The following is a 19,720-nucleotide window of genomic DNA, read 5'->3' on the forward strand; positions in this document are numbered from 1 at the left end:
TTAGGCTGAAGATGATATTGGCAAACATTGAAACATCAAAGGTACTGCAGATATCATAAGTATGTGCTCCTTTTTCTGAAAGTAGGCATTGTCTGACAGAATTCATTCATTTTCCTCTTGGCCCTAGCTTCTCAAGTCTTTCTTCACCTTTTTCAGTGAGAGCAGTCTTTGCATGCTGATGGAAAGCAAATCTCTTGCTGGACATTTGTATTCAGCACAGCCTCCTCACATTTCCATACATACTTGTACATATCACTGCAAAGACAAAGGGTTTGCTATATGCCTTATTTTGTTGGCCTGCTTAAAGAAATGTGATTCACCTTTATAGAAAACAAATGGAATGATCTCCTAACATAGCACAGTGCCTAGAAAAACATTGCATTTCATTACTGCTTAACGAATTTATCTGGTATTAAAATAAAGCCCATCTTGTCATTCCAATGAATGCTCCCTGCCCTAATTAGCAATGTATTCTCCATCAGTTTTCGCTTCAAGGCAGGGCCTAACTAGTATCGCACCATTTATTTCTTGCTATTAGATCAATAACTTAAACTGATGGCAGGGGGCAGGTTGGGGTGGTGATGGAAGCAGCTCTGTTTTGGGGGTTTTGACTGAATATGGCACTATGAAATACATAAATATCAAGATGAGGTTTTGAAATGAATGGACCCTTGAAGCTGGACCCTTGAAGTTGTACCACATGGTCAAAAAGCAATTGTACAGTATCACCTGCTGTTGTGGTACATACAGCAGAACTGTAATCTACATAACAACTTCACAAGAAACTCTCTGCTGAGGCAAAGGCACTGCAAATGGACAGAGGAAGGGAACCAGTTATGCTACATGTGCCATATGCACTTGCATAATCAGGAATGTCCAATCAGTTTCTCCAAAACATAAAGGCAGACCTGAGATGAGTTCTATAAAAAGGACTTACCATGTTTTTTTGAAAGCTTACAGTCAATGTGAAAAACTTTAAGACAAGGCACAGTGCAAAGTTCATAACTCCATAATATCTGTTTCTGTTATAATTATGCCAATATAATTAAACCAGAAGGAACTGACAGAATGTGGATATTCTTCCTAAAAACAGAAACATTTTAAGTGTTGTGAAGCACATACCCACATACACATAAAAACACTCTAACATTTGGCTGTTGACATAGCTTTGCCAGCTTTTGTAGCCTGCTACCTACAGAAGGCATGCAGTGGCAGGATACTCTGTTCTCAGAAAATCCCACAGAGACCAATCAGGAATGCTCTCCATCTGGACTACTGCTGGATCCTGTAAATGGAATCTACCAATCTAATAAAGAGAACACAAATTGCCACTAGAAGTCTTAATAAAAATCAGCCCTTTTCTAACTGTCATAATTGTTTATCTCCTCTTTTGACACAATCCAGTGTTTTCACTAAAAAAAAAAAAAAAGTGGGGAGGCTCTTTTCAGTAGTGTAATATAAAAGAACCAAGAAATGGTCAAAACTACTACCAATGAGAGAGAAAGAGGCATTAAAAATAAGCTTTCTGTCATCTGGAAATGCATCACTTCTTACAGATGTGAGCTCAACACACAGTAGCTGTGAATGAGTGATCCAAAAATCACCCAGAAAATGTTTGTGCAGATGTTCTGCATTTGTACTTTTTCTCTGAATGTGTATCAAAATTAACTCTAAAACTTTCTCAGAAGAGGAAAAATAGATCTTTTCCATATCGTCCTTAGGCAGGTTCTGCATTGGTATCTGCAATTAAACTGCTTGTGTCCTGTATTAAATTCATGTATGCAACTACCCGTGAACATCAATAGGAAAACCATGTAAAAACTGAGCACAAAACAGAGGTGAAAGAGAGCTCTGCTGTGTGAAGCACATTAAAAAGATGCAAACATATGCTGTACATTTTCATTAAAATCAATTTAAAGATTATTATAAAACAATAAAAATGATTATAAAACAATCACAACCCCCCCACCTGTATGCAAAGTAATTTTTTTCATCTTGATTTGCAAGTACACAGTTACAAGTGCAATCTTGACAGCCTAAAGAATTCATTGATACTATTCATAAAAATATTATGAAGTTTAACTCATGAGAATTAAATGATAAATAGTTCTCTCTTCTTTCAGTTTTGCTTTTGGGTTTGTTTTGGTTTTTTTTCCCCCACAGATTTTGTGCAATAAGGACAGAAGTTACCTGACATTACAATCACTTCTCAAATCAAAAATCAAAAATAGCTAAGATGCATAAGCACTCTGGGACTCAAAACAAGGGAAAAAATCAGTCAATATATTTAAAAGGTCTTGTTTTTTTACAGGTGCTGATGTCAGCTAGGTTCCTGCTGAACTCCTTCCTTCGATAACCAGGACTGGAAGCCCAGTACAGGACCCACACTTAAAATCCTTGAAAGCCGCCTGCAGAGTATTCATGCCCTCACTAACATAACCCATTAAATGTTTTTATTCCCTGTTTCACAATCACAAAGATTAGATCTTAAAAAAAAATCATTACAAAGCTTTCATTTTGTGAAATTGTTTGAATACTGGAGTTTCACAGGTGGTGTATGATACCAGAAGACAGCATAAAAACTATGCAAGCTAGCAACACTGTACATGCGAAGAGTGTTGACACGCACAACCAACCTTTGCGATTAAACCCACTTGCAAGCACAGAAGATGGTGTGCTACAGATGTGCTATCAGCAGTACACATTTTAAAGGTCTATTAGGTTCTTCCCTTTTTTACGAGTTCTTGGTTCAAATATTTAAGTACATGCAAGAATTCCAAGCTCGAAGCATCTATCTCCATCTACTCATATCACTACGAAAACTCCACATTTCTCAGTAAGAAAAAGTAAAGAGAAGAGTAGCCAAGGCCAGTTTGGCAGCCAAACCACGTGTCAGGAATAGAGATAATTCCAACTCTTGGAAAACTTGCCAGGGAAAACACTTGAGGCCACAGTAAAAAGAAACAGTCTGGCATCTGAATTTCTGATGCCTGCAAAAGGGAATGGAGGGAGTTTACAAAATACCATGTCACTGACAGAACACTGGATCTGCAAGCCTTTGATTAATCACGCTACACCTTTTCATACTACAGGAAACGTCACCCTTGAAAAAATACTAAAACTAAGTACTAAAACCAAACAAAAAAAATAATGTTCCTATGAACATTTTGTGCACCTTAAGAAAGAGTAAATATTTATAAGGAAATTAATGAGTCTTCAAATCCTTTAAAAATTTTGGCCAGGCATCATTCCTTACTTTACATTTTGTTTAGAAAACATAACAGACTAAGACATGGATATCCGTGTTCTGCCCACAGATGTCCACAGTCTAGACTTTCAACAATGATATTATATGTCAGTCTGCTCGAAATTCTATTTTAACATACGAGCCACAAAATCAGACTTCTCAAGTATAACTAAAAAAAAATATATTTAAGAACCTACACAAGTAAAAATGTAGTGAAGGGGAAATTCAAATTGTAACAGCTCAGCAGTGGTAAATTTGTGGCCAAGAAATGATCTGGCATGGAGGGCAAGAAGGCCCAACTGCAGAAGGGGTTAAACAGGCTGTGAGCAAGAATGCTAGAGACAGAATGACTCCCAGTTGTCTTGTAGCCCTCCTGGAATACCAGCAAGCCTCAAGGGCCACCTTTGGACAGTAGACTGAGCTGAGGGATAGACCCAAGGGCAGGATTGAGGTACGCCATGCAACCACTCACAGGATTGGTGCTGCAGCAAGTGTATATAACGCATCTGCTTGTGAGGCATCTTTGTAGACTCCTTATAGAACCACTTATTGCAGGAGGATTCTGCTCCATGCATTGTCATTAATTTATTATTGTTTTTTATATTTCATAGAATCACAGAATTGCCTAGGTTGGAAGGGACCTCTCAGATCATCTAGTCCGACCACCAACCTAACTCTGACAAAAAGCATCACTAAACCATATCTCTAAGCACTACGTCTACCCATCTTTTAAATACCTCCAGGGATGGTGCCTCAACCACTTCCCTGGTCAGCCTATTCTAATGCTTAATAACCCTTTCAGTGTAAAAATTTTTCCTAATATCCACTCTAAACCTCCTCTGGCACAACTTGAGGCCATTTCCTCTTGTCCTATTGCCTGTTACTTGGGAGAAGAGACCAATCCCCATCTCTCTACAACCTCCTTTCAGGTGGTTGTAGAGAGTGATAAGGTCTCCCCTCAGCCCCCTTTTCTCTAGGCTAAACAATCCCAGCTCCTTCAGACGCTCCTCATAAGACCTATTCTCCAGACCCTTCACCAACTTCATTGCCCTTCTCTGGACATGCTTCAGCACCTTAATGTCTTTTTTTGTAGTGAGGGGCCCAAAACTGGACACAGTACTCAAGCTGGGGCCTCACCAGTGCCAAGTACAGGGTAACGATCACTTCCCTAGTCCTACTCACCACACTGTTCCTGATACAGGCCAGGATGCTGTTGGCCTTCTTGGCCACCTGGGCACACTGCTGGCTCGTACTCACTTGCCCAGCACCCCCAGGTCCTTTTCTGCCAGGCAGCTCTCCAGCCACTCTTCCCCAGGCTTGTAGTACTGCATGGGGTTATTCTGAACCAAGTGTAGGACCCAGCACTTGGCCTTGTTGAACCTCATACAATTGGCCTCAGCCCATTGATCCAGCCTGTCCATATCCCTCTCCAAAGCCTTTCTACTACCAAGCAGGTCGACACTCTCACTTAACTTGGTGCCATCTGCAAACTTACTGAGGGTGCGCTCAATCCCCTTGTCCAGATCTTTGAAAAAGATATTAAAGAGAACTGGCACCAACATAGAGCCCTGGGCAATACCACTCGTGACTGGCTGCCAATTGGATTTAACTCCATTCACCACCACTCTCTGGGCCCGGCCCTCCAGCCAGTTTTTAACCCAGTGAAGAGTACTCCTGTCCAAGCTATGGGCAGCCAGTTTCTCCAGGAGGCTGCTGTGGGAAACTGTATCAAAGGCCTTACTAAAGTCCAGTTAAGCAACATCCACAGCCTTTCCTTCATGGTCATTTAAGCACAAACATGCTCTATGCCTGGGAAGATCATGGAACAGATCCTCCTAGAAGCTATGCTAAGGCACATGGAAGACAGGGAGGTGATTCGAGACAGCCAGCATGGCTTCACCAGGGGCAAGTCCTGCCTGACCAACCTGGTGGCTTTCTACAATGGAGTGACTGCAGCAGTGGACAAGAGCAACTGATTTCATCTATTGGGACTTCTGCAAAGCCATTGACACAGTCCCCCACAACACCCTTCTCTCTAAGTTGGAGAGATACGGATTTGATGGGTGGACCATTCGGTGGATAAGGAACTGGCAGCATGGTCGCATCCAGAGGGTAGTGGTCAATGGCTCTTGTCCAGATGGAGAGGGGTGACAACTGGTGTCCCTCAGGGATCCATACTGGGACCGGTGCTGTTCAATATCTTGATCAATGATATAGACAGTGGGATCAAGTGCACCCTCAGCAACTTTGCTGACAACACTAAGCTGAGTGGTGCGGTCAACATGCCAGAGGAACGGGATGTCATCCAGAGGGACCTGGACAAGCTAGAGAGGTGAGCCTCAGCAAACCTCATGAAGTTCAACAAGGCCAAGTGCAACGTCCTGCACGTAGGTCAGGACAATCCTCATTATCAATACAGGCTGGGGGATGATGTGATAGAGACTAGCCCTGCAGAAAAGGACTTGGGGGTACACATGGATGAAAAGCTGGACATGAGCCAACAATGTGTGCTTGCAGCCCAGAAGGCGATTGCATCCTGGGCTGCATCAAAAGAACCGCGGCCAGCAGATCCAGAGATGTGACTCTTCTCCTCTACTCTGCTCTCATGAGACCCCACCTGGAGTACTGGGTCCAGCTCTGGAACCCTCAGCACAAGAAGGACATTGACCTGATGGAGAGGGTCCAGAGGAGGGCCATGAAGATGATCAAAGGGCTGGAGCACCTCTCCTCTGAAGACAGGCTGAGAGAGTTGGGGTTGTTCAACCTGGAGAAGAGAAGGCTCCGGGAAGACCTTGTAACGGCCTTCCAGTACCTGAAGGGGGCCTACAAGAAAGTTGGGGACGGACTGTTTGTAAGGGCATGCAGCAATAGGATGAGGGGCAATGGTTTTAAACTACAGCAAGGTAGGTTTACATTAGACATTAGGATTAGGAAGAAGTTCTTTATAATGAGCGAGGTGAGACACTGGAACGGGTTGCCCAGAGAGGTGGTGGAGGCCCCATCCCTGGAGACATTCAAGGCCAGGCTTGATGAGGCTCTGAGCAACCTGAACTAGTTAAAGATGTTCCTGCTTATTGCAGGGGGGTTGGACTAGGCGACTTTTAAAGGTCCCTTCCAACCCAACACATTCTATAATTCCATGATTCTATGATTTTTAATTTGCCTTAAGGGGTACAATAAGATTTCCCCAACAGTAGTTTAAACAGTAGAAAAACACTACTTACATGTCTGATTTTCTTCCGAGTCTTACAGTTAGGCTTTGAAAATAAAATCTCTGTTCAGTGTGAAGGAATAACACAATTCCTCCTTCTTGACAAAGTCCACATTCTAATACAGATAGTATTCTCTTATCCGGCATATGATTTCCTCTCTTATGATGACAAGCATTAATTGAGTAAAAAATGACAATGAATTATTTGATTAGAAGAAATTTAAGTGAATAGTATCTTTTAAATACTTTTAGGCAGACATTAAAGGATACTTTAATATTATATATACTTATATATTTTTTATATACATATATATATACACTTAATTTATATTCCAAGTGGGTAAAATACTGAGTGCTTACCACCCACTGCCATTTACCACTCATTTACCTGGCACTGTTTTATGACAGATTACAGTTTAAGAAACATTTGAGTATTTTACAGTGTTCTATTCTGAAAAAGGGTTTTGCACTAAATAATACCTGATTTTGTGACTGAAACTGTCCATTACTGCAAGTGTGGTTCTAACATGGTTTGCGCAGTAGGGTTCCAAAGTCAGAGGAACTCCTTCTTCACCACCACTTTCTCCTACACATACTTCTCTACTGGCAAGCAGCAGGGTAGGAAGGTAAGAATCACAGGAACATTTCAAAACTCATTAATGAGTTTGGGTTAAGATTATTTTATGTTATCCAGCTTCAATGACTGAGAAAAGGAGTCATATCCAACTTAAGATGTTGTTTTCCAAATGTACTCCTACATTAATTAAAGCCACAAAAATAATATAAATAATTAAATATATATGGCATAAGTAAATCATAACTCTGCTATTATCAAACAATAACACAGGTTGAAAGTAATCTCATTAAAAAATGTATCTGCTGATACATTAAAGCATTCAACAAGATCTGGATACAAATAACTATAAATAACTATAAAAGCAAACATGTAAATATGAACATTATAATGAGCATTTCCTAAGTGAGCCATTGTGATCCATCATACTATCAGTTTAGTGATACTAGGTCACTGGTAGACTTTTGCATCATGCCATTCAATCTATAATGTTCAAGTATGCAGAACCATGCACTGAAATTTGACATAATTCGATTCCACTCAACATACATTTTCAGCACCTGTGGCAGCATCTTAGAAACATATGCACTGAGACATTACAAAAATATATTAGAAACATCAAAACAGAAACTACCCCCTTCAGCACCTTCATCACACTACACACTTTACTCCAGGTGAAAGTTAGATCAGAGAATTGTCAGAATTTCTCAGTCTGTCCCTACGTAGAATATCTACAGATTACCACCCTTCACAAGAAAAAAAATGTTGTCAAATTTCTAAGTAGTCGCTGCAGAGATTGAAGAAGGAAAGCAATCTTTGCCATGGTAGATTCTCCTCCCCCGTACCCGCCCCCCCCCACTCCAAAAAAAAAAAAGATACATGATGGTGAAAAAAGGCTTACTTTCTACCACAGTATCCTAATGATAACAGAGATCAAGTTCATCATAACTGTGAATTCATCCCTTAGCTATTGCTCAAAATTTGGGGCAATGTGACTGCATACCTACTACTTCTGGGCTACAGCAAGCTAGCATATAGATGTAGATATTTTGCAAAGGGTTCCAAAATAACAACCCTTCATTGCAGACGGCACAAAAATGTGCAGTTTGGCACTTGCATATAAATCATGTTTTTCCCCAGTCCCTATCTCTTAAATTCTTTCTTTTCCTGTCCAAGGAGAATGAATCAGGGCACAGCAAAACACAGCTATACAGCATAAGAATGATCTATGAGATAATCACAGTTCACAGAAGTCAAAACAAGTTCACAGTTGAGTACAGATGAGTTTTTTTGAGCCCTTGGGAAGGAAAATGAAAAAAGAGAAAGAAGTCAACATGCCCCAAAACACATTAACAATAGACGAGGCGTAGATGGCAAAAGGTTATTTTCTGTAAAAGGAACTTACACATTTCCTAACATATCTTAAAGGCTTCTTCAGGAGAGTGCTATAGTTACCTTTAACCTGTCACCTGTGCCTAGGACATGTGAGAGTTTTACACGTATTTATTGCTATAGGCACTGTAAGTTTCACCCACATGAAAAACGTACATTGATAGTCTCTTAGAGTAACAGTGGGGCTATCAAATCCAAACAAAGGTTTGGTGGCTGATTCATCTATCATTGAATTCTATCTGTATTTCATTTTAATTAATTACTTACTGAAGTCAGAATACCCTTTTTACAGCACTATGCCATGAGCCAAACCCTGTCATAGTCCTCTTCTTGTGCCAGGCTCATCACTGTCATACCATCATTCCAAAAGTACATCAGGAAATGAGACTACAAACCACCGTGGCTCTGTTTCTCCTATTTTACAGGGAAATACACACATACGTTTACATATGTGTTTTATGTAAGAGTAAACAAGCTAAAATCATGGGTTACTATTTGCAAACAAGTTTTATGATGATGTCTCCTTTTTCTGAGAGATCTGTTCTCAGCCTTAATTACTGGAGGACATGTCTACTCTGTGGACAAGCAGACTCTGAGACACTTTGCTTGAGGACAGAAATGTAACCACTGCCAGGGTACAGTGAAGCTCCAGAGCGTGCTAGCATGGTGCAACTGGAAAACAGCCCTACAAATGTCACATTCAGGCTGATAAAACTAAGAGCTACTGCAACGCACCTTGTCAGTTGGAGGGCAGAGCTCAGCAGCCTCCAGTGTGCTTCGCTGCATTCAGACATTCCTGAAAGTATTAAGGGGATATTTCACCCTTGAAAATTAAAATCAATCATCTTGATGGTTTTTAAAAAAATATGTTACCATTGGCTCAGAAAAACAGAGCAGTAGTTTTTTCACTGCAGGCATATAAATCCCCTAACCACAGAAACTAGCTAAAATTCCAAATGTCTTTTTCTCCTCATTTTTTGTCGACTAGGACAAATGAGTAATTCTTGTTTGTTACACCGTTCTGTATCTGAGTCCTCCAAACACGGCAAAATGAAAAGACTGATACATAGAAAGGAAATAAAGAGACCAGTTATATTCAAACTATGCAGTGTATCACTGTTGAATGAATATTCAGCTCATTCTTTCTAAAGCCTTTATTCAATATTTATTTAGGCAAAGCTCCCATTGATTTCCTGAGGAGCTTTAGTTGCATAAAGACATCGAGACTCAATGTTGTTTTTCACGGATTTTAAAAAAAATAAAAAACTTAGTTACTAAAGATTGCATTTTTCTTAAAAAAAGAATGGTAAGTAAGTCACACCATGATTACAAAACTATTGCAAACTAGACTGCTGCACAGTAGTCCATCCGATCATTCATCAGGAAAAGAAGCGACAGTGAGAGCCATAGTTTGCTGGCTTGGAGCAAAAAAGTGCTTCCTATCCTATATAACAGTCAGTCTATAACCATCTTTAGATGCTGGATAGTAAAAAGGCTTTAAAGTAACCATAAAAGTACCAAGATACTTTTATCTGTTTTATTACTGCTTTATGAAAAAAAAATGCTTTAGCATTCTGCTGATTTTGTTCGTAACAGTCTCTTTTCACTCTATGCTTTCTTTAGAAGCAAAACCCTCCCATGCTTTGACAAGACTGGGGTTAAAATGGAGCTATAATCATGGTTTGTCAAAGGGACAGTATATCAGACTGTCTCAGGTGGGTAGAAAAGGCAATTCTGGGTTATTTAAGTTAATGAAATTTTCAGTTTATCAGAATATTATATATAGTCAAAATACCTGTGTATTTCATCCTTTCAGGAGTGATAGACACTTTCACTGGTAGGACATTTCCAGCTTCTCACTTAGTCCCTATATTTTGTCTAGGGCTATCAATAGCTCAGCCTTACCCTTGGAAAATCAAGAAGAACCCACTTACCAAACACAGACAAGGGAGGCTCTGGGAACTTCAACATCAAACACAAATATATATTGAGTATAGCTGGTGATTGATGTACCAGGCAGTCAGTAAGGTTTGCTGTACTTTTTCTAACTTGGCATTTAGAGTAGGAAATTTTGATGGAACGGAAATGCCTCATGTAAATTTTGATCTCTACAAAGCCTACAGCTGACTTAGTTATCTAGACTCAGTCATAATCAGTGATGAGACAAATGGAACTTCTACACTGGAAATCACCTTCTACTAGATAACTAACTCTGCGTTCAATTTCTTCCTTCCATCTTCTGCATGACTTCTTCCTGTAAGAACTAGTTCTTCTCTCATATGACTAAAAAGGGACTTAGGCAGCTCAGAAGCAAACACCCAAGTTTCAGATTTTTAATTTTACACCAATAAATCTCAATTTTCTTGTCTCTGCAAAAGCCATCAGAGTTTATCACATATCTCAAAAGTATGTTATACCTGCTAATAAATGAAGCAGTGAAAATTCAGGAAAAATGTCCCTTCTGCAGCTCCTATATAGTTATTTCTAATTCAAAATGTCTTACATCTTCAAATTAGTATTTTTTTATTAATACTGCATAGCAGTAAACATCATATGACCAGTACTATAATTCATAATTGTGAAGAAAAAGCTTTCCTGTCTCCTCCTCTTAAAACTTTTAGATAATTACAGAATGTCCATGTTGAGCATATCCAGTCTAACGTAACAGAGGACACAGCACAATGTTACAGGTCAACTAACCAAAGCTCTTCGGGCTCCCTGTATGCAACTCAGCCTGTCCACAGCATCAATTTTGCATTGTGTGTTACCCTCTGAAGGTCTCACTCTTGCTGACATGTTCAAAGCCTCTACTCTCTACGTTCTCTAATAATAACTTATTCCGTTTGCTCTCCTAGTGAGGTTGTTTATTAGGTTATATGGCATATGACGAGTAATATTTTTGTACCCTGTTTAACCACATATTTTACAAGACTTTTGTTGTTTATAATTTTCTTTAAAAGTACCTTTTGGCAATAACTCTGAACAGGTTAACTGGATGCAGCTGGGGATTTCTGGTGGCAAATTTTAAAAGTAATTGGGAAAAATCTTTACAAAATTGTATTTTGTAACACTTTCTACTTAGATTTAAAGATGAACAAATAAATGCCTGGAAAAGAACAAGATCTTTTTCAGCAATCAACTGAATAAAGAATGATATTAAGTAATAAGAATAAATTCAAATATTCCAACATGCTGTTTCTAATCTAATGTTCCCTCAAGACCACATTTGTAAATACGTTAATTGCTAAAAGATTGTTATAGAAACAAATAGGCACTCCAACAGCCAAAAAACCCAAGCTATAGCTTATTCTTGAGCACAACCAAATAATGAGATCTACTTAATAAAAAAGTAATTAGACCCGCTACCCAGATGGATAGATTTCCTAACCATATTTTTCTTTATCCATTGAGATTTAAAACCCTAGAGGTAATTTTCTTCGCTAGTCCATTAACTGAGTATGTTATTTAAATAATAAATCTGTAGTTATGAATTTTAATCTACTTAACATGACAGAAGTTTCCAGGATTTCAATCACTTTTCAAATTATTGCACTGAAAATACCTATTTAGTAGAATATAAACTATATCATTTTTACCTTCCAGTCCACATTAGATTTTCCTTACCAAAAATTTGTATTAAACACTGAGAACTGTCTTCTGAAAATAAAAATAATTGGACACCAGTCCTCCTCTTCATTTCACAGATTTAACTCAAGGTTACTGGCATAGGTTTCAACTGATGGAGGGAGACCTATAGAGTATTCCTTTGACAAGCATTAGTCTGCAATGCTGTATTTGCACATATATAAAACTCAAACACACAACAGATAAGTAAACATGATTAAATACATAAGTGTAAGACACTTCAGAGCTAAAATTTCTGTTAACCATAACTGGTTAAACCCTAGCATTAAATCTGCATAATTTTTTGAAAAAAAATAAAGCAAATCCATTTTCGTTGTGACAACATATTGTATCTCCTATACATTTTATGTTATTTTCAAATTTAGAGAGACAGAATTTGTCATAATGACATTTATGTAAGGCATGCCAGTATACTGAGACACACATACCTCTTTTTCAGTTTTATTCTAGAAGTCATGCACAGGCCTTGACTGTCAAAGTTACAAATTGTAAGTTACAAAAAGTATTTTATATTCAAGAACTATCAGATCAATCTACCAAAACATTTATATATAGTCATATTTAACAGTGCAAAAAACTAAGCAATTGTACAGAAACTTGTAAAATCAGTGTTATCAATATTGTTTTGGTTTTCCTTCCCTCTTCATAAAACAACTGAAAACTGAGAAGGAAGAGCAAATTTTAACTTTTCATTTGAGAAACCTCTTACATAAAGTTAACGTGTACACCGACAGACATGACTAATTTTAGTATTTGGTATTTCTTTATCTTTCTTAACAAATCGTGTAGCGTGTTCAAGAAAGAAGAGGCCTTTGAATGTGATGCATCTTATTGCCTCCACCTCTGTTATCAGCTTGTTAGTTGAGAGTAACTAGCAAGGACTAAACATATAAAAGTATTGAGAAGTAGTTCTAAGTTTCTCACAAAACACAGCTCTCATCCTGTGCGACACTGCACGCTAAACTCTCAAACTTGCAAGTAGCACCAAAGTACAGGGTCATTTTGGGAGAAAAGAAAATAAATATTTGAAACGTGTAATGTTTCTTGAGCATTCAAGTGTCGTTTGATTTGTTTGTTTGAGGTGGGGAGTCAGAGATGGTGAGAAGGGACGGGGGAGAGATGTGACTTATTTTTTCACGTCTAAACTTGATATAAGCTATGAAATAATAATTGTTTTATGTTCTTACAGAAGATTAATCCATAAGCAGAATACTGGAAAATATATCCTATGAGATATATTTATATGAGACACATTTTTTGTTGTTTTCTACTGCAGCACAGAAGCATTCAGAAAAAATACTAAAGTTGAGCATTGTACCTCATATACAATGATAGAAGCGTGTATGATTTTGTGAGACACAGGTAACTGGATACAACACCTTATTTAAAAGGTTGTCTTTCTTGTGGATGAACATAGATGTATGCTTACATCTACTTATTATATAAGAAAGGAAGTAGAATGGCCATGACTGCAGAATTGTCAAGATGTGAAGAAGTTAGTGATTACTATGGAACTCCTAACTTTTACTTAACTAAAACACAGTAGGTCCTAACACATAATGCAAATGTTATTACTAGCTCTGACAATGTACTTCACACTTTCTTTTTATGGTTGATTCTATCCCACTTCAAGAATGTCATTACTTGTCTGCCAGAATCTATCAATCATGATCAAATTTGCTCCATCCATCCTGCTTACTGAGCCCAGGGACAAATATGTTCATGGGAATTTGAAAGTCTAGAGCAATGGGATGCAAATTGTTTATTATATTCAGTGTAATCAACCCAAGGCCTTTCTGTGAATTCTCAACCTTGAAAGTCTGAAGTAAAGTTTGATAGATTTTTCCATTGGTATTGGTTTAGATTTCATGTTGATGCAAGCTTTTGATGTTACTGTACTAAAAATGTGCAAAATATACTAGAGATATCTATAATGTTTTATTCATGTAAATAATTGCTAGAAATGGCCTGATTTCTGAAGGGATCTCCATTTCTGTCTCAGAGCAGAGATAGATAATAATAAATGGAAGATAAATATTAATGACGTTAAAAGAAAATTAAGGAAGTTTCTACTTTCTCCTCTCCTACAGTTCACATCAACCACAAACTAATGGTAAAAGAATTACATTTTAATTTAAATTTTTTGTGATAAACAGCATTTTAGTATATTTTTAATGAGATTCCAGAAAGTTGTCAAATAGTCTACAGAACTGTTTGCTACCAATGATTAATATCAGAATGAAATTATTTTCTAAATTAAGATAATTAAGATATTTTCCTTGTAGCAAGTAATCTCTTCCCTGGGGATATTACTTGTACAATGACTTGCATCTGATAATATAATCAAGGTATGTGATCAGGTGTCTATTTGAAAACTTCTACATCATTAACAGTCATTCTCTGTCAGCTTTAGAGTAGGTCTTCTATTGTAGCATTAACAACCAGTCCCTGATATTTAACAATAACAACAGTAACAATAATAAAAAAACCTTTCTGCATTTATAAAAATTATGATAATTGCAGTAAAAATATGAAAACGTGTATTGATAAAAGCTGATGTAAAACTGGAGAGTCAGCAAAAAGGAGGAGGTATAAAGAGGTGAGAATTTACCTGGAAAGTCCTTAATTTGTTCTCTGTATTTCCATTCACTCTCAAAATTAACCTTGATAATTTTTAGTCACAGTTGACTTGTATGTAGAGGGTTTAATTATGTTTTGTGCAATATTCAGTTTTAGAAAGTTTAAAAAAAAGGACTGCACCTATTAGAGTACCAATTTCTGGCAAGTTCTCAAGGGCTGATTTAGTAACTTGCTGATTTACAGCTATAGAGACAGTTCCCAGTATAATAAAAATGGTTCCTAACTCCAGTGAAGAAAGAGGAGAACTTGCTTTAATCTTTCATTTAAAATCCACACCTGACCTTATACAGTTACTTACTCAGGGTTGTGCACTTAGGAGTTCTTTCAGCTGCTTTGGAAGTGCAATTTTTTGGGAGGAAAAGAGCATAGGAAAGCATGCAATAGCATCACTACAGAATTTTTAAGATTTGAGTTTCCAGCAGTAATTACTCCCTCTCTCAGTTGGAAGCATCAGCATTATTTTTCAGCAGAAAAAAACCCCCATCAACCAACCAAAAAAAAAAACCCCAAAATAAACCCCCAGAAATAAACTTCCATATTCTAGATGAAAGGGTCACCTTCAGATAAACTAAGAACTTCAAAATCATTTTACTCAAAAGAGGAATACTGTGATTCCTTTAAGATGGAAATAATTCTGAACACATCAATTTTTGATCCAAGAAATTTTCTTTATACAACTGACTTAGTAACATTAGCATTGACACTTCAAGGTGACGTGTAAAGGTCTTTACTTTGGTCTTTTGTTAATGGCAGCTGGTCTGAGGAAGGATAAAGCAAAACTTAGATATTCAGGATTTGATATTAAAGAAAGAATCATAAAATTAAAAGAAGAAAAAATAGATTAATTTAGTGGAAGAATTAAAAAAAAATACTGTTCTCTTTGATGATTGGCAACTTATTGGACAATCTAGCCATAAAAATTCATGCAAGAAAACTGAGCATTACTTGTTCTGTAAATGTCTTTGAATACCTTAATGCCAATAATAGAACCACCTACTGAAAAGGATTTCAATTCCTGGTCAACTTTTCAAGAAGAAAGGAGTAAAGTTAAGTTCAAGTGAGTAGGTAATGGCTGCTGCATGTATCTGTTGTAATCAGTAACAATGAAAAACCTTTTCTGCTGATGTCATTTTATGAAACCTAACGCACTAACCAAATTCAGACATTGATACTTGAAGGGGAAACTGCCACTTTTAAAACAAAGTCTCCCACACAAATGTTCACTTCCAAAGTAATATACATAAAAATTTTACTTTTTTTCCAGATTAGATGTTGAACAGGAATAATATGCAACACATTGGCCAAGTTTTCTTCACATCTTAGTGCTCACTCCTTCTTAATTTCAATAATTTCATTTACCCTTCCTATAATCAGTTTCCTTTCCTGTAGCATTGGGACAGTTCTTACTTTTTCAGTTCAGACGAGTGTTTTGACATAGGAGTTAGGACTTATTCATAAATAAAAATACTATACATTAATGAATACTAGAATATATGGGAAAAATCTGTGCATTCAGGTCAGTCATTTGATACTGTAATTGAGTTTGGCTTGTTTTTGAGAAGTATTTGAGAAAGCCAGTACAAATATATTTCACATCTGATTTGTTTTATCCTTCATAATTCTGTATTGGGAAGAAGCCTGAGCCTTTTCTTGAAACCTTGCTTCCTAAATTGTAAGAGTGACCTCTAGTGCTTTACTACTTTGCTGTGTGATGCAAGCCTTTTTTGCAATGGTTTTAATTTGCCTCCCTGTATGCAACTGATTTAGTTTTGTGCATAGTGCCAAATGCTATTAATGTGCAATTCAATTATCATGGACTTGTGAAAATGGATGTATTCATAAACTGTTCAATACAGAATGATGAAGAGAATTAAAGCTGTGGCTGGACTGCAGCACGGTGTTTAACAAGAGGAACTTAGTATTCATGTTTAGGGCTACACTATGCACTTGAGTATCAGATACCATTACTGAATGACAGCACAAGATCACTTGGTGCTGCAATGTGAACGTCTGTCTCATGGGAGCATGTTTAGTTTACAAACCATCCCTATGCAAAACCCTAGGCTATAGACTCATTCAGCACTTCAGACTTCTCTGCCGTTGCTCAAATGTTTACAGGGAGCTGCCCCCTGCCACTGGGCTGTAAGGTTATTCCTGAACATTCCTCCGTGCTTTGGCGTGCACTTTCTTCCCATAGAGGCATTGCTCCTTCCCTCCCCATTCCCGTGATGCACGACCAGTGCCTCAACCAGAAGGGGAAAAAACATGCTCTGGCATTTAGTCTACTGTTCTAACACATGTATGCAAAATGAAATCCTTCAGCTCGATGAAGCTGAATCAAATGGAAAAAGAATAGCTCAGAACTATAACTGAATGACAACCCCCCTGAAAATGAGTTTCTTGCTAAGCCTCTTCCTTTACTTTTCTTTTTAATTTAATTTTAAAATAATTAATTCATCACTGAAAAACACAGATTTGCCTCCTAGAGGGCAGATTGTTTTTAAAAATGTAATCACTGTCTTTATTTCGCAATACCATCCTACTGGCTAACTATGAATTACTCATTTTTTAAAAAAAACTTTCTGCTGGAGCTGATAGTGTTCTCTTCTTTAGTCATGCACGAACAATAATCCTTAAGCAATCAATGCAGAGACCATAAAATCTTGCTATACACATTTTATCTTGTTGTATTTGTACTGCTCTTGAACTGCACAGTAATGTCAATCATCAGAGTTATTTAAGTGTAGGCTTAATTCAGGAGATGCAGATACCAGGTTTGAAAATTATAAATTGCTAAAAACCAAGCTGGTACAGTACACAACAGAAATCTGCTAGTAATTTCCATGTAAGGCAAAATTCCTTGGAAAATACTGCACTTACAAACAGAACACAAAAATGAAAATGGGGCTGAACATGCATCCCTTAGTAAAATGCTGCTTTCAGATACTCTTAGGCTGCAAGCTTTAACAATATTCTGTACATAGAGTCACGGCAAAAATCTACTGAAGGATTTTAGAACATTTTCAGCCCAGCAACTTGCTGTCACAATTTCAAAGCAGTAAGCATTTGTCTCCAAAATAGTATTAATTCTAAATGCAAATAAAATATCCCAGAAGTTTACAAAGCACTCCGAATTGAGTTTCAAATCATATGCAATACTTACATTTATTCCCTGCCACTGCCGTGTGCCAGTTATGCACAGATAGGAGAAACAGCAGCTTCGAGAAGATTTCAGTGACAGAATCCATGTTCACATTCACTGAGGCAACCAAAAGAATCCGAGTATTAGGAAACAGCTGCTCTGTACTTCAGTCCTGCTTCTGCCTCTTCTCACGGCTTCTCTCTGCCTCTCTTCCCGCAGTGCTTCCCAGTGACTAGACACCTCAATCAAATGCACTCCGCATCTCCTCACACAGGCACACACACCTCCAAATCTGCTTCTTCCTCTAACAGCAATCCCTGAAGAGCAGCAGCGAGAATTTCTCCTCCAATTTCACAGAATCACTCAGGGCTAAACTGCCAGACTCCCCTGCACCGCTCGCTGACTACAGCCTCACGCTCGCCGCGTGTCCTGAACGCCCCTGGTGGTGACAGGTAGGAAATGTGGGTCTCTGGTGGAAGCCAGACAATAAGACAAGAGCAGCCAGCACATGAGCACTGAGGCACAACTACTTGCCGGGTGCTCGCCGTGGCCCGTTGCGCCCTGGCCAGTTGTCCTTTTTTTTCTTTTTTTGGGGGTGGGGGTGGGGAAGAGGGGAGCATTAACTGTGCGTGCTGCCATTCCTTATGTTTTTTGTGTTGCAATTTTTTCTATGTGCAGCTGCAAAAGCATTACAAGATCTGCATTTTTTTGAATGAACACATTTTGCCTGTAGTAGAGAATCTAAGCTTACAAGTAAAAAGAGCTGTCTATCTTTACTTATGAAGTGAGCATAGGACCAAATGATCACCTGCCCCTCAGAAAAACACGCCATGAATGTCTCTGGTTGGGTTTATTGCTATTAATAATGACATTAAAGGATTACATTCTGAACACCTAAGAGGAAACACTTCTAATATAAACATATGATTGAGCCAAACTTTCCCAAAGAACTCTATCCCCCAAACACCCACATAAAGCACATTTTGCTTTCAGCAAAGAGGAAGCTGTCTTTAAGCTGTCCTAATGTTTGTACTTAGGTTATATTGGAAAATAGCTTCATTTGGGAAAGAGCTTCAGTGGAATTTTAGGTCATTATAATTAAACTATATCCTAAAAGTGTTTTTGCAAAACAGGCTAAATTGCTGTGTATGTTAACTATAGAAAAGTTACAGTCCTCAAGTATGAGGAATAGCCTGCTTATTAGCAAACTCCTGACATTAATGAGGGCAAAGGCTGCACTAAAAGACTACATCAGTGGCTTCATCACTGCTACTTCTGGAGGGCTTCCACTATACAGACTGTCTTTATATTTTTGCAGAATTTACCATGACAATACTACAAAAGGACATTCCTAGTTACTATGAGGTGCACAAAAAGCAGACTTAGAAATTACAAATTCAGCCCAGCGTCACAAACTTTGTCTTTCTACTTCATGTGGACTGTTTAGGAGCTCAGGTATACCAACAGTTTTTCCATTCAAAAGGATTCTAGTGTCTGTGGGTCAGACACTGGATAGCATATTTCTGAGTTTCTTTCTTGCATGTCACAGAGACTACGGAATTTAATGCAAGCTGCCATGTACTTACCTGAAAGGAGGTTGTAGCGAGGTGGGTGTCGGACACTTTTCACAAGTAGTAAGTGATAGGACGAGAGCAAACAGCCTCAAGTTGCTCCAGGGGAGATTTAGACTGGATAGTAGGGAAATTTCTTTACCGACAGGGTTATCAAGCATTGGAACAGGCTGCCCAAGGAAGTGGTTGAGTCATCATCTTTGCAGGTATTTAAAAGACATGTGGCTGTGGTGCTTAGGGACATGGTTTAATGGTGGACTTGTCAGTGTTAGGTTAATGGTTGGACTAGATGACCTTA

At 38.0% G+C, this 19,720-nt stretch overlaps 1 protein-coding gene across 3 annotated transcripts in view; it reads right to left on the minus strand.

Moving 5' to 3' along the window:
- Positions 1-18,280, minus strand: part of CNTNAP4 (contactin associated protein family member 4) — a 249,043-nt gene extending 230,763 nt beyond the window's left edge. For all 3 annotated transcript variants that reach the window (XM_074570147.1, XM_074570146.1, XM_074570145.1), the window contains exon 1: positions 17,873-18,280. In XM_074570147.1, the coding sequence (XP_074426248.1) occupies positions 17,873-17,957 (85 nt within the window). In that variant the 5' untranslated portion in view covers positions 17,958-18,280. The remainder of the gene's footprint in view (positions 1-17,872) is intronic.
- Positions 18,281-19,720: the final 1,440 nt, after the last annotated feature.

This window comes from Larus michahellis, chromosome Z (assembly GCF_964199755.1).
Source record: "Larus michahellis chromosome Z, bLarMic1.1, whole genome shotgun sequence".
NCBI lineage: Eukaryota > Metazoa > Chordata > Aves > Charadriiformes > Laridae > Larus > Larus michahellis.